Below are 13,585 nucleotides of genomic sequence, written 5' to 3' on the forward strand. Positions count from 1 at the left end.
GTGATGTGGTAAAGTAGTTCCTTACTGCACACAGACCCAGGACTGGACTGGCCTACTGGGCACCAGGTGTTTCTGTGGGCAGGCAGGCTGAGGACCTGTTTTACTGTCGGTAGGGGCCAGTTTTATTACTTGGACGTGCCTGTCATGTTCCTATCTGCAGAGCTTCTAAATAAACAATACAATAATACATGTTTTTAAATTATGCTTCAAGCACATGTTAAGACCATTTGTTTTGGCATTGTTGATTTAGAAACGCTGCAAGTAGGAACATAGGTCCTGAGCAACAAAACCGGCCCACGCCAGAAGTGAAACTGGCCCCACCGTGCCAGCCCACAGAAATGCCCATTTGCCAGTTTGGCCATGCACAGACCCAGCACAGATCTGCCAGCAGCAGAAACAGCTCCTCCAGTTCTGGTGTGGGCTTCACATCGGATGTTTGCAACTCCACTTGCAACACTTGCCTAGCCCCACCCAGCCAAAGGCAGCTCTCCACAGAGCTGAACATACAGCCAAAGTCAGAGGACTTGTTTTTGCCAATGCTTGTTTCATATGTATCAATATCATAAAGAATTCTATACATTTAAGTGCTCCACAAAATGTAAAAAAAAGAATAAAAACCCTAATTGGATGCTTAGTACATTTATGCTACAATGCGCATACAGATCAGCTTTCAAACTGAAAATACTCACATGCAATTAGGCAGTGTAAGGATGGCTGGGAAGGAACACTGTGCATCAATTATACCTTGCTGTGTAAAAATGAGGGCACCTCTGTGTGCCACAGGTCAATTTTAATCTCTTTACTGGGTATATCACTCAAGTATCCAGCACTGACATCTTTAGTATTCAACTGTCTGATTTATCAGCACTATCTTCAGAAATATAGGTTAAAATATGTAAAAACCTGTAGGACAGCAGGGACACACCATATCACCATACATACCCCTTATTCCAGCGTATAACTTTACATACCCCTTAATCAAGCCTATTGCAGCACATATTCATTGATCCAGCATATCACCTTACAGCCCCCTTGATATAGCATAGCACCTTACATACCCCTTGAGCCAGCTCATCATCTTACATATTCCTTGATCCAGCGTATCAATTTTCATATTCCCTGGTCCAGTGTATTGCCTTTCATACCTCTTAATCCAATGTTATCACCTTACATAAATATTCCTTGATCCAGTGTATTCTTTTACATATCCCTTGATCCAACATATCATTTTACATACCCTTTGAGCCAGTGTATCGAATTACAAAACCCTTGATCCAGCGTATCACCCTACCTATTCTTCGATCCAGCGTATCACCCTACATATTCCTTGATCCAGCTTATCAATTTTCATATTCCCTGGCCCAGTGTATTGCCTTTCATACCTCTTAATCCAACGTTATCACCTTACATATATATTCCTTGATCCAGTGTATCCTTTTACATATCCCTTGATCCAACATATCATCTTACATACCCTTTGAGCCAGTGTTTCGAATTACAAACCCCTTGATCCAGCGTATCACCCTACCTATTCTTCGATCCAGCGTATCACCCTACATATTCCTTGATCCAGCTTATCAATTTTCATATTCCCTGGTCCAGTGTATTGCCTTTCATACCTCTTAATCCAACGTTATCACCTTACATATATATTCTTTGATCCAGTGTATCCTTTTACATATCCCTTGATCCAACATATCATCTTACATACCCTTTGAGCCAGTGTATCGAATTACAAACCCCTTGATCCAGCGTATCACCCTACCTATTCTTCGATCCAGCGTATCACCCTACATATTCCTTGATCCAGCGTATCAATTTTCATATTCCCTGGTCCAGTGTATTGCCTTTCATACCTCTTAATCCAACGTTATCACCTTACATATATATTCCTTGATCCAGTGTATCCTTTTACATATCCCTTCATCCAACATATCATTTTACATACCCTTTGAGCCAGTGTATTGAATTACAAACCCCTTGATCCAGCGTATCACCCTACCTATTCTTCGATCCAGCGTATCACCCTACATATTCTTCGATCCAGCGTATCACATTACATACCCCTTCATCTCAAGGTAGAAGTCTGTTATTTTAGCTCCACCAGCTTCATGTATTTTGCTCTTTTAAACAATGCATTCTGCTTAGTTTATTGTCACATAAGAAACCAATGTTTAATGGTATGTTAATAAAGTTTCTTTTATTTGAGAAATGTATTTTGTAACTTATCTATTTTATGCTAAAATTGTTATGGTTTTAATTAACTAAACAATAAACGTATTTACTTACTTATTTACACCTTGATCGATCGCATCACCTTACATATTCCTTGAGCTAGCATATTAACTTACAAATCTTTTGATCCAGTGTATCACCTTACATACCCTTTGATCAGAGTATCGCCTTACATATTACTTGATCCAGTATATCACCTCACATGCACCTTGATCCAACGTGTCACCCTACATACCCCTTGATACGGCTTATCACTGTGCATTTCTCTTGATCCAGCATATTACCATGCATACCATTTCATCCTGTAGATCCCCTTACATACGCCTTAGTCCAACCGACCACTTTACATATAGCTTGAGCCAGCATATCACCTTACATACCCCTTAGTCAGCATATCACCTTATGTACCACATGATCCAGCTTCTGATTATACATATTACTTGATCCAGTGTATCACCTTACATACCCCTTAGTCAGCATATCACCTTACATACCCCTTAGTCAGCATATCACCTTATGTACCACGAGATACAGCTTCTGATTATACATATTACTTGATCCAGCGTATCACCTTACACATTCCTTGATCTAGCGTTTCATCTTACATACCCCTTCCTTGATCCAGCATATTCCATGATCTAGTATTATCACCTCAAATACCCCTCAATCCAGTGTTTCACCTTAAATACCCCTTGATTCAGCGTATCACCATACATACCCCTTGATACAGGGTATCACTTGAGATAACAACATATATACATATAAACAGATACGTTTTTCTGCATCTGTCCCCTTTCCCTGTCCAACACCCCAACATAACCTGGTTAATGGTTCGCGAAAAACATGAACACGTCCTAAGAACCGATGACCCCAGGTTCTTGATACCCTGCCCACCGCCTGGGTTGAAGGTACTCACGTGAAAGTCTTCGTGGGAGACCATGATTGCAAAGGGCATGTTGGCTTCTTCCTTGGCATCAACGATGCAGCCGCCCAGTGGTATCACCCCCTAGGGAAGAGCAAGAGAGGGTCAGGATTGACCATCAGAAACGGAGATCTTGTTCCCAATAGACCACTGTGCGCGTCTACTTTTTTACTGGTACATGAAGGAATTTACAGTAATATGGCACCGAAGCACCAGTCCAGAGCCTGCCGCCATCTTGACATACTCCTGAACCATGCCCTGCACACACACAATGGCAGTCACTGTGGCACATACTTGCACACCCTGTTTACACTCTGCACATCAATTTCATCCATGCCTCGGAAACTTCCAGGACACCCCATCAGCTATGATCTGCACCCCGTCAGCGGCATTCTGTGCATCTCCAGCCATGCCTTGTGCATCGCCCGCTATGCTCTGAGCATCACTCCATCATGTGCAGACTCTAAGCAGCATTCTACACTCAGTTTCCCGACATCTGAACCCTCAACAAAGCTCTGCACACCCTGTGCCACACGCGTGCTGCCTCACTCCCAAGCTGTGCATAGCAAGCTAGTAAGCCTTCTGCAACTAGTGCATAGTGCATAGTGCTCTGGGCATGGAAGCCACTCTGCACAAACTCAGCCAGAGTCTGCACACATTAGATGCACTTCCTGCATTCATTCCTGCACTCCACATGGTCATCTAATCTGATTATGTTCATAAATGCTCTGAGGATATATAAACGCCCTCTGCTCCTTCGCCTCACCTTTGTGGCCACCTTACTGCTTCCATTCACAAATCTTATGCATCATGGATATATGCCACTAATTTGCATACATTTCTGAGATTCACAAGGTCCCCTAGAAAGGCACCCATAAACGTATAGACGCCCTGGGTTTCCGGGCGGAGCCCCGCCCTCTACACTTTTTACAACTGATTGTTCACTGTGCAACAATCTAGGGATTAAAGGAGTAAGTTAGAGCTTGGGCTGGGCATGACATCTGCCTGGAAGTGGGTGAAACCCCATCTGCCAGACTCACAGTCCCCGCCCCTTTTAGAGGTGGGCACAGTGCCAGGGTCTTGCAGGCACTGCCTGTGCTGGCTCTGCTGTCTGAAACCTTTGACTGATAGCCAGGTTACCACAGGGCGATCTTGCAGACACTGCTTTGTCCTGATTGGAACAGCTAGGGAAATAACGTACATCCCCAATAGGTGATGATGGGAATGACACGCAATTTTATAGGTTGAAACATAATTTTTAATGTGGCTTTATATGTTTTTTTAAGCTTCAAGAAGGGTTATGAATATCTCATTCCACCACAATATCCTAAAGTTATTTTTCACCTTCCCATGGCTTGGATGCAGCCAGGCGCGCAACGCCCATAGGGCTGAAAGGGCTTTAGCCCCCCCACCCCGTCGTGTGTCTCAGCCCGACCTGCTACAGCTCGTGCTGCTGTGGGCTTGGCTGTAGTGGCGTAGCTAGGCCTTATGTGCTTGCTGCCCACGGCGGCCTGATCGAAGAGCAGGGGGTGTTGCTGGCGATTCATGTGGCCAGGGGTTCAGGTAGGAGCGGGGGACGGGGGACGGCCGCCGTCTCCAAAACTCGTGCGGCCTGGGGCAGTCTGCCCCCCCTAGCTACGCCACTGCTCAGATGGGCAGTGTCTGGAGTCTTATCTCTGGCACGCCCGAGATTTTCACAGGTCTTTAAAGACCATTTGCATGTTCACATGCCTTCGAAAACTGGTTCCCTAAGCTTAGTTTTTAGGTCTCGGCCTAGCGTACACTGCACAGCAGTGTCGCGCAGCCGAGATTTTATGTTTACAAGTATGAGGGCTTGAACCTGCCCCTCTTCTCCATTGGCTGGCTTCCTAAACGGAGGCCAGCGATTGGAGGAGAGGGGCGTCACGCCGTTCAAGCCCTGTCTTTTTCAGATTCGGGCGTGTTTTTAGCAGTTTTTAACTCTGTGACGTCATCCATCACTCAACAGCAAAAACCACGCCCGAATGTGAAAATGGCAGCGCTTTTCTGACGCCATTTCTGCCTGACCGCCGCCGGAAGAAGTCGAGAAGCTGCTGAGTCCTCCGGTGAGTGCTCGCTTTTCTTGCCTCTCTACCCTGATTGTGCCCGTGTTATTGCCTCTATCCCCTCTGTTGTGCGTCTGCCCCCTTGTTGTGCTTGCTTTCCGGCCCCCCTCGCTGTGCTTGCCCCCCTGCCCCCTCGTTGCTTGTGCTTGCTGCCCCCTCATTGCTTGTGCTTGCTCTCCTGCCCCTGACCCCTCATTGCTTGTTGTGCCTCTGTGCCCTGCTTGTGATCCGTTTTTTGTGCCTCAGTGCCCTTCTTGTGATCTGGTTTTTGTGCCTCTGTGCCCTGTTCGTGCCTCTGTTCCCTGCTTGTGCCTCTGTTTCCTGTTTGTGCCTCTGTGCCCTGCTTGTGATTCGGTTTTTGTGCCTCTGTGCCCTGCTTGTGATCCAGTTTTCGTGCCTCTGTGCCCTGCCCTGCTTGTGATCCGATTTTTGTGCCTCTGTGCCCTGCTTGTGAACCGGTTTTTGTGCCTCTGTGCCCCCCTGCCCCCTCGTTGCTTGTGCTTGCTCTCCTGCCGCTGCCCCCTCGTTGCTTGTTGTGCTTCTGTGCCCTGCTTGTGATATGGTTTTTGTGCCTCTGTGCCCTGCTTGTGATAAGGTTTTTGTGCCTCTGTGCCCTGCTTGTGATCCGGTTTTTGTGCCTCTGTGCCCCCTGCCCCCTCGTTGCTTGTGCCTGCTGCCCCCTCATTGCTTGTGCTTGTTCTCCTGCCCCTGCCCCCTCATTGCTTTTTGTGCCTCTGTGCTCTGCTTGTGATCCAGTTTTTGTGCCTCTGTGCCCTGCTTGTGATCCTGTTTTTGTGCCTCTGTGCCCTGCTTGTGCCTCTGCTCCCTGCTTGTGCCTCTGTTCCCTGCTTGTGATCCGGTTTTTTGTGCCTCTGTTCCCTAGGGTGTTACTGGGCAGAGAGGTGTGTGTGTGGCTCTGTCTGTGTGTGTGGCTCTGTCTGTGTGTGTGGCTCTGTCTGTGTGTGTGGCTCTCTGTGTGTGTGTGTGGCTCTGTCTGTGTGTGTGGATCTGTGTGTGTGTGTGGCTCTGTGTGTATGTGTGTGTGGCTGTGTGTGTGTGTGTGTGTGGCTGTGTGTGTGTGTGTGGCTCTGTGTGTGTGTGTGGCTCTGTCCGTGTGTGTGTGGCTCTGTCTGTGTGTGTGTGACTCTGTCTGTGTGTGTGGCTCTGTCTGTGTGTGTCGCTCTGTCTGTGTGTGTGGCTCTGTGTGTGTGTGGGTGGCTCTGTGTGTGTGTGTGTGGCTCTGTGTGTGTGTGTGTGTGTGGCTCTGTGTCTGTCTGTGTGGCTCTGTGTGTGTGTGTGGCTCTGTCTGTGTGTGTGTGGCTCTGTCTGTGTGTGTGTGGCTCTGTGTGGCTCTGTGTGTGTGTGGGTGTGTGTGGCTCTGTGTGTGGCTCTGTGTGTGTGTGGGTGCGTGTGGCTCTGTGTGCGGATCTGTGTGTGTGTGGGTGCAAATGCAATAGGTCTCGCATTTGCGAGAGATTAAGCTATTGGCATTGTAAATAACAATGCCATTTATTTATATGTTTTAAAAACAAAAATAATGTCATGAGCAATGCCAATAGCTCTAACTTTAACAAGGACGAGATCATTGCATTGTAAATGCTTGTTTTTTCTGGTTCCAGTACCCACTGGGCCCCCACTCTGCCTATTCCTTATATTTTTATTTTACATTTACTGCCATAGTGTGAGAATGCATTTCATAAAGGGTTGCCAAAAGAAAAATGCCAGTGATGTGGAGGTGTTTAAAGAGCCCGCAAAGACCTCGTCTTGACACTAAATACAGTCATAAATGGAAAAAGTATGTATTTACTTGTAATGTAACTTTTCTGTCTTTATTCCCTTTAATTACCAGTCATGGATCATTCAGGCAGCCCTGCAACACAATTAAAAGTGTTTTCTATTTACTGTTCGAAGTAAGCGTAGATAAGTGCTGAAAATACGGCTTACGGTGACTGTTTATTTTTGTACTGGCTGGAACATCAAAAAATGAGCTGGTAACCCTAATCATAAGACTGGAAGTTTGTTGCAGGATCAGCACATTATTTATTTCCTCTGCCCTCGATCCCTGATTAATGCCATATAGCAATAGTTTAACTTATATCTGAAACCCTACGCCACCGTCAATAACAAGCTGAGTTACTTCAAGTGTCTGGGAATGCACCCTCCAATCAAGTCAAGTCAAGTCAAAAGGAGCTTTATTCAATTTTAGGCATATAAAATCATAAAAGCAATCAATACAAACATCTCATATCAGTTCTAAAAATACAATGATCTACATAAATATATAAAAGTTTATAAAAACAGTTTGGTTTTGCTACAGTTTTTCTTATTTTTTAAACAGTTATAGCATATGACTTCTGTGCCGAAATAATGCATCACAGTATTAAAACTTCTCATATGTGTCCCCTCAAACTTCTAGACATTTATAGTTTTCCTTGCTCTCAATGCGCCTTTCTGGAAACCCACCATAGTTGCGATGCAATAGTAGCTATCCAAAATCTGTAAATACAATAGAGCTGGACGACATTGTCTCCAGCCCCCCTGTTTTAATAAGGGTTTAATCCATCTACGTCTTTCGCTTGCATAGAATTTAGAGAATAGGATTACATGAATGGTTGTTTGTGAAGAGATGCTGTCACAAGGATACCGGCCTAGATCCCTGGACCAATTGTTCATGTCTGGGTAACTGATCAAACGATGAAAAGACCCAAATCTGAAGCGTGTTAACACGTATCTATCATATCCCCCCCATACAGCACAGTGGATACGGTTGGATGTTATACGTTATAGTAATTATTTGGTGCTGCACCACCATGGGTTTGTTCATTTCCAGGGCTAACCTTTCAAGACAGCCAGGCAAACTTTTTTGAACTCCTTCCGGTGTATTGAATTCATCGTTTCTGGCCAGAGAAAATACTCTAGGTGCCCTATATCTTGCATAAAGTTTTTCACGTATCTTAACCAGATGATCTTGTTTGCATGGTCTAATCACATTGCATCAGTTAGGATTTCCTTATTTAGCCCTGTGCTCGTGGAGGTCCAGATTCTATGCCAAAGCAGCGCAGGTTGTGCCTTAATTACATCCGAGATGTATGGAACACCTAACTCGCTATGGCAATTAAAAACTGAGGCACTTACAGGAACTGCCAATATAAATCTTAAAAAGGCGTTTTCAACTTGCTGAATTGGTGTGCATTCGTGGTGTCCACATATACCTGCCCCAAATGTTGCTATGCTCACGCATTTGGCCTTGTAAATCGTCAGGAGAATCTCAGGTGGCCTTTTACCCAGTTTTTTGGAGAAATGTATAAATGCCGCTGTGGAATTCATAAACAGGAGGCTCCTGGTCTTGATTGCGTGTGTCCAGGACCCCGTGTGGTTAAATAAAACACCCAGGTATGTTAACGTTTTAATAGATTCTACCCTGCTACCCCCAGCTTGGAAACTTCTACACTTTTGTTTCCCTCTCCCGCAGGTCATTATAAAGCTTTTCTTTGCATTCATTTTCAGCCCCAGGGTGTCCATAAAACTAGTATAAAAAGTAAGAGCCCTCTGTAGACCAATCTGGGTGCGTGCCATGAGTACTGCATCATCAGCATAGAGGAGGGAGACTATCACACGCTTATTTACATATGATGGGTCCCTAGCATTTGACACCAACTCCTGTTCCAATGCATTAGTGTAAAGAGTGAACAGGAATGGTGCCAAAACGCACCCTTGCCTTCCTCCCTTCTCCCCTTTGAATGGTGTGGTACATTTTCCGTTTAGCCCACAATGGACTTTGGCTGTAGCCCCAGAGTATAACTGTCTTGAAAACTGGATTAAAATTGGGTCAACTGGATTCAGACAACTCACTCCTCATTCTAGTCCTTCACTTTCACCCGTACCCTGCACTCACAGCGATCACAATGCACTCACACTGATCACCAATAAGCATGGGCGGAAAATCCGTTACGCTCGCGGATTTTGCGGATTTTCGGTAAATTCGCAATCCGCAAACTCCCGCGAATTTACCGAGAATTCGCAAATCCGTGAGCGGCGGATTTTTCCGGGGGCAAAAGTTCAAAACTTGAAGCCTGGCCTGTTGTAACTATTTTAGGATGGCGCCGGCAAGCTGCCAGCGCCATCCTAAAATAGTTACTAAGTTAGCTTCAACAGGAAGCTCTAATAGATAAAATAAAGCAGGTGCTCGATTTTATCTATTAGAGCTTCCTGTTGAAGCTAACTTAGTAACTATTTTAGGATGGCGCTGGCAGCTTGCCGGCGCCATCCTAAAATATTTACCATGCCCTTCCTGTGACTTCTACAGCACACTCAAGGGACCCCTGCGCCCTTCGGGGCGATTGCATAGTAACACACACATGGTCGCTCGAACTAGTTGATGCTCAAATTCAGTGACTCATTCATTAGCCCAAAAACAATCATGAGCGTCTTCGAGGCTGGACAGGTGTGCCTCTTCTCAAATCTACCGTGGAAAGTCAGCTGTGATGCTGGGTAGAGGCCTTTGCATCCTTGACTTTCATGAGCGCAATCCCCGTGCTGTTCCTGTGACCAGGAGCTTCTTTCTCTTCATATTATTGTGTTCGCACGGGTTGCTGCAAGTTCGCACGCGTTTTGTACAATTTCGCAATTTGCGAAATTGTACAAAACCCTCGCGAAATTTCAGAAACCCGTGCGAACATAAAAAAAAAATCCGCAAATTCGCGAGAATTCGCGGATTTTGCGGATTGCGAGTTCGCAAATCCGCAAAATCCGCGAACGCGAGATCCGCAAAATTCGCCCATGCTTAATCACCATGCACTTGTGCTGTTCACCCTAAACCTCCCCCTGCAGTCACACAAACACACGACTCACCCTGCACTCATGTAACACTTCACTCACCTGTCCCCCTCATTGCTCAATCTGCAACTCACTCAAACAAGCCCATCACTAACCATGCACTAATTCGTTCCACTCTGCACTTACATCCGCACCCAAATTCATATGGTCACCTAACTCACCCTGCGGTCACTCCTCTTACCCTACTCTCACACATTCACATCACTCACCATGCACTCACATGGCCACTCCTGCCACCTACACAGCGCAGAGGGTTAATGTGACTGCTACAAAGAACGTGTACCATGCAGATGACAGCAGAGAGTGTGAGTAAACTATGAGTAGTGCTATAAAAATATGAAATGTTTGTTAGAAAGGTGCTATAGAGAGATGAGGTGCATTGTTGGTGATTGATGGTGAGGGAATTCATGGAAAAGGAGGAAATGGGGGAGGGGCACCAAAAAAGACTGTGTGGTGTTAGGGCCAGTCCGGGTGGTGTTCGACCCACTAAAGTTCGGGTCTAGTTGCGCCCCTGGATGCAGTGCAGTGGCATCTGGGGAGGTTTTCCTTTGAAAAGTATCCTGCATGCCCGCGTCTCATTGTGAAGTTCACCTGAAGTAGCGGATACGTGGATGAGCCAAAAGAGAGTTCCCATTTCTTCCTTAGATTGCAAGTTGTGTAGAGTACTTTGGTGAGTACTAATGCAAGGTGCTGTTCCAATGCCCACCTGGAGAAGTTACTGCAGCTGATGCTACAAAGACAAGACCAAGCCAGCTGTCTATGAGAAGCCTCACCTTGGGATGAATATTGAAGTATTTGTTACTCTCGAAGTTCCTTTTCTCGTTCTCCGCGTAGTACAACAGGAAGCTGTCTTTGATGATGAAGAACCTAAGAAGGAGAAGACCACGAAGGAACATATTTATTGATGAGCTCAGCTTTTATAACACTGGCATGTGGATATTTAATTCATGTGCACAGACTCGAAAAGAGGTTTTCAAGGCTCAAAAACTCCAAGTAGTCTACAACGCTGATTAATGTATGAAATCTAATTTTAGCCCTTTCTAAGACGATTGCATGTGAAAACAGGAAAATTGAGAAATGTAGTTATCTGTTCTGTTTCCTATAGTTATTAAGCTCAAAAAATCCCCCAATGTCAGCTAGTGTTGAGGTCATGACATGATATGATTAGGTAGGTAAACCAGCTAGGAAGATAACTTACAGGTCTTTTTGAGCCTTGAATAAGCCTTTTCAAGACAAAACATGGCTTTGAGATGTATATGGACTTATAACTTCTCAATCAAGATTATCCACAATACTTGAAGTGTTGAAGATAAATGGAAAGAAAGAAAACATGGACTGGCTCTTTGTAACAATATCAGAATTGACGATATTTACTAAGGAATATGTGCTCCAGTGTCATATAGTGCTTATATTGTAATTCTCGTTAAGTTACAATCAATTATACACTTTATTGGTGAAGACCTGGGTCTTCGTATAACCACCTTGAGGACCACAAACCTACACACCTGCCATAGCTCCTGGATACCCTGTCAGAAGATTAGTGCGCTATACTTATTTATTCATTTATTTATTTGAAAGGTTTTGAATAGCGCGAACAAGACCCTTGCGGGTATCAGAGCGTTTTACAAGTGAGGAAGTTAAACAAAAGAAACATTGTACAAAAGCAACATAGTATTTCGAGATAAAGACATATGTTACCGTTGGATTGTTCCAGGAGTCCGAAATAATGTTCACATGAATTTCGTCATGAGAAGAGATTTAACTTCGAGAGCTCCAGTTTCTGGGCCAGGTATCTCGGGGTGTTGTGATGTGCGGCTTTGAGTGTCATGCAAGCGATTTTTAGTTTGATTTTTAGTTGGATTTTTAGTGGATGTGCAATTACTCTATACCAGTGCGACCGGATTTTGTAACCTTCACCTGTGGAGACCTCTCTTTTCCACCAGCTGCCTGTGGGCAAGGATTGGGCAAAAGAAGGCTGGTGGAGTGAGGGTGGGAGCCTATAGTGCCAACCCTGTAGGCGAAACCTCCTGAGATGGAGGCAGACTTGGAATATATTCCTTTATCACTGTTTCAGTACTGTGTCCTATGATTATGAAACCTTAAACTAAAGTACAAACACAGTTGTCTTGACCCTCCTGAACACAGGTCACCCTTCGTTTAATGGCATTTCAACATCTGGACGATAAGAGAGCAATTTCATGAGATATTTCATCGAACTCTTGTTTACAAGTACAGCAAAGAGTACTCATAGATAGCATGGAAGGGTACATAAGAACGGTACTCTCTGAGTACCCTTGTTACGTACTCTTCCATGGCTTTGTGTGTGACTCCTCCCCAAAACATCTAAAACGTGAATAGGCAGGTCCTAATCATATACAATTAATACAAACAGAAAGGACTTTGCTCTCTTTGCAATTTTAACCCCTTCGCTGCGGGGTGTTTTCTCCCCGCTGTGCGGGGGGGAAGAGGGCCGCGCGAGGCGCCGCCGTGCTGGTGACGAGCTCAGCTCGTCACGGCCACACCCGTTTTTAGAACGTTCAGCACAGCAGGGATATTAGTCCCGCGTGCGAATGTTCCAACGGCCGTGACAAGCTCAGCTTGTCATGAGGGCAGCTCTGCTGCGCCTCATGACGAGCTGAGCTCGTCAGCAGCACCCATGTGGTTAAGAAATTCTATGTGATGTTTTGCGGCTGATTCACAAAGGCATGTAGTATAGCGGAAACGTGTACTCCTCTCTTACTACTATTGCCCCTATGTCTTTGTCAATCAGTCTCAGAGTTTCCAAGCCAACTGCTCTAGTCCTACTGATCTGGTACTTAGTTAATCTCCCCGAAGAATGAGGGCTGTGTTGGCCCTGCCAAGACTCCAACCTGTGACAATCAGGCAGACATAGACACCTTCAGCACGTGCCTTAGTACACTGAGCTATCTTACAGACTGCGACCGCTGCTTAAACAGAAGTGGTCCAAGGCATATTATTATTTGTGTTTTTCTGTTAATTGTATACATTTCTTTCATTTGTCTGAATTCTCATTAATAGAATGTCAAGCCTGTGGGGACCACCTGCAGCTTATTTTAACAAACCTTTCATTTTTCTAAAAGAGGCCCTTGATGGACAGCTTCTGTCTGTACTCTAGTGCCAGGCAGAGACCTGAGGTGTGTCAGTCACAGAGGGACCCTGTGCATTTCCTTCTTGTTACCTACAGACTGTCCCGCGATCCTCTTATGTTCAGGAACCCTCCTTCTGCTGACTGTCCCACGCTATAGGACATCTCGAGGAGGAGGCCATGCCTTCTCTGTGGTCGCTCCCTCTCTCTGGACTGCTTTGCCTTTTCGCTTGCTCCACATCCAATTCCAGGATTCAGTCCAGGAAGCACTGTAGACCCAGCTATTTTCCTGAGTTGCCTCTGAAGATAGTTTCAGTTCTAGCGCCATGAAGCCTCGAGCATAATAAGGTTTGCGCTGCTATATTATGTATATGTGTACATATTCTTTCATTCATTCGCAGA

General features: G+C 45.3%; 1 protein-coding gene across 1 annotated transcript in view; it reads right to left on the reverse strand.

Annotated features, from left to right (window-relative positions):
• PLEKHD1 (pleckstrin homology and coiled-coil domain containing D1) overlaps positions 1 to 13,585 on the reverse strand; it is a 245,475-nt gene that overhangs the window by 123,010 nt on the left and 108,880 nt on the right. The window contains exons 2-3 of the mRNA XM_086936571.1: positions 10,851 to 10,944; positions 3,152 to 3,241 (exon numbers count right to left, since the gene is read on the reverse strand). Of these exons, the coding sequence (XP_086792697.1) occupies positions 3,152 to 3,241; positions 10,851 to 10,944 (184 nt within the window). The remainder of the gene's footprint in view (positions 1 to 3,151; positions 3,242 to 10,850; positions 10,945 to 13,585) is intronic.

The sequence above is a fragment of the Lissotriton vulgaris genome, chromosome 9, assembly GCF_964263255.1.
Source record: "Lissotriton vulgaris chromosome 9, aLisVul1.2, whole genome shotgun sequence".
Classification (NCBI taxonomy): domain Eukaryota; kingdom Metazoa; phylum Chordata; class Amphibia; order Caudata; family Salamandridae; genus Lissotriton; species Lissotriton vulgaris.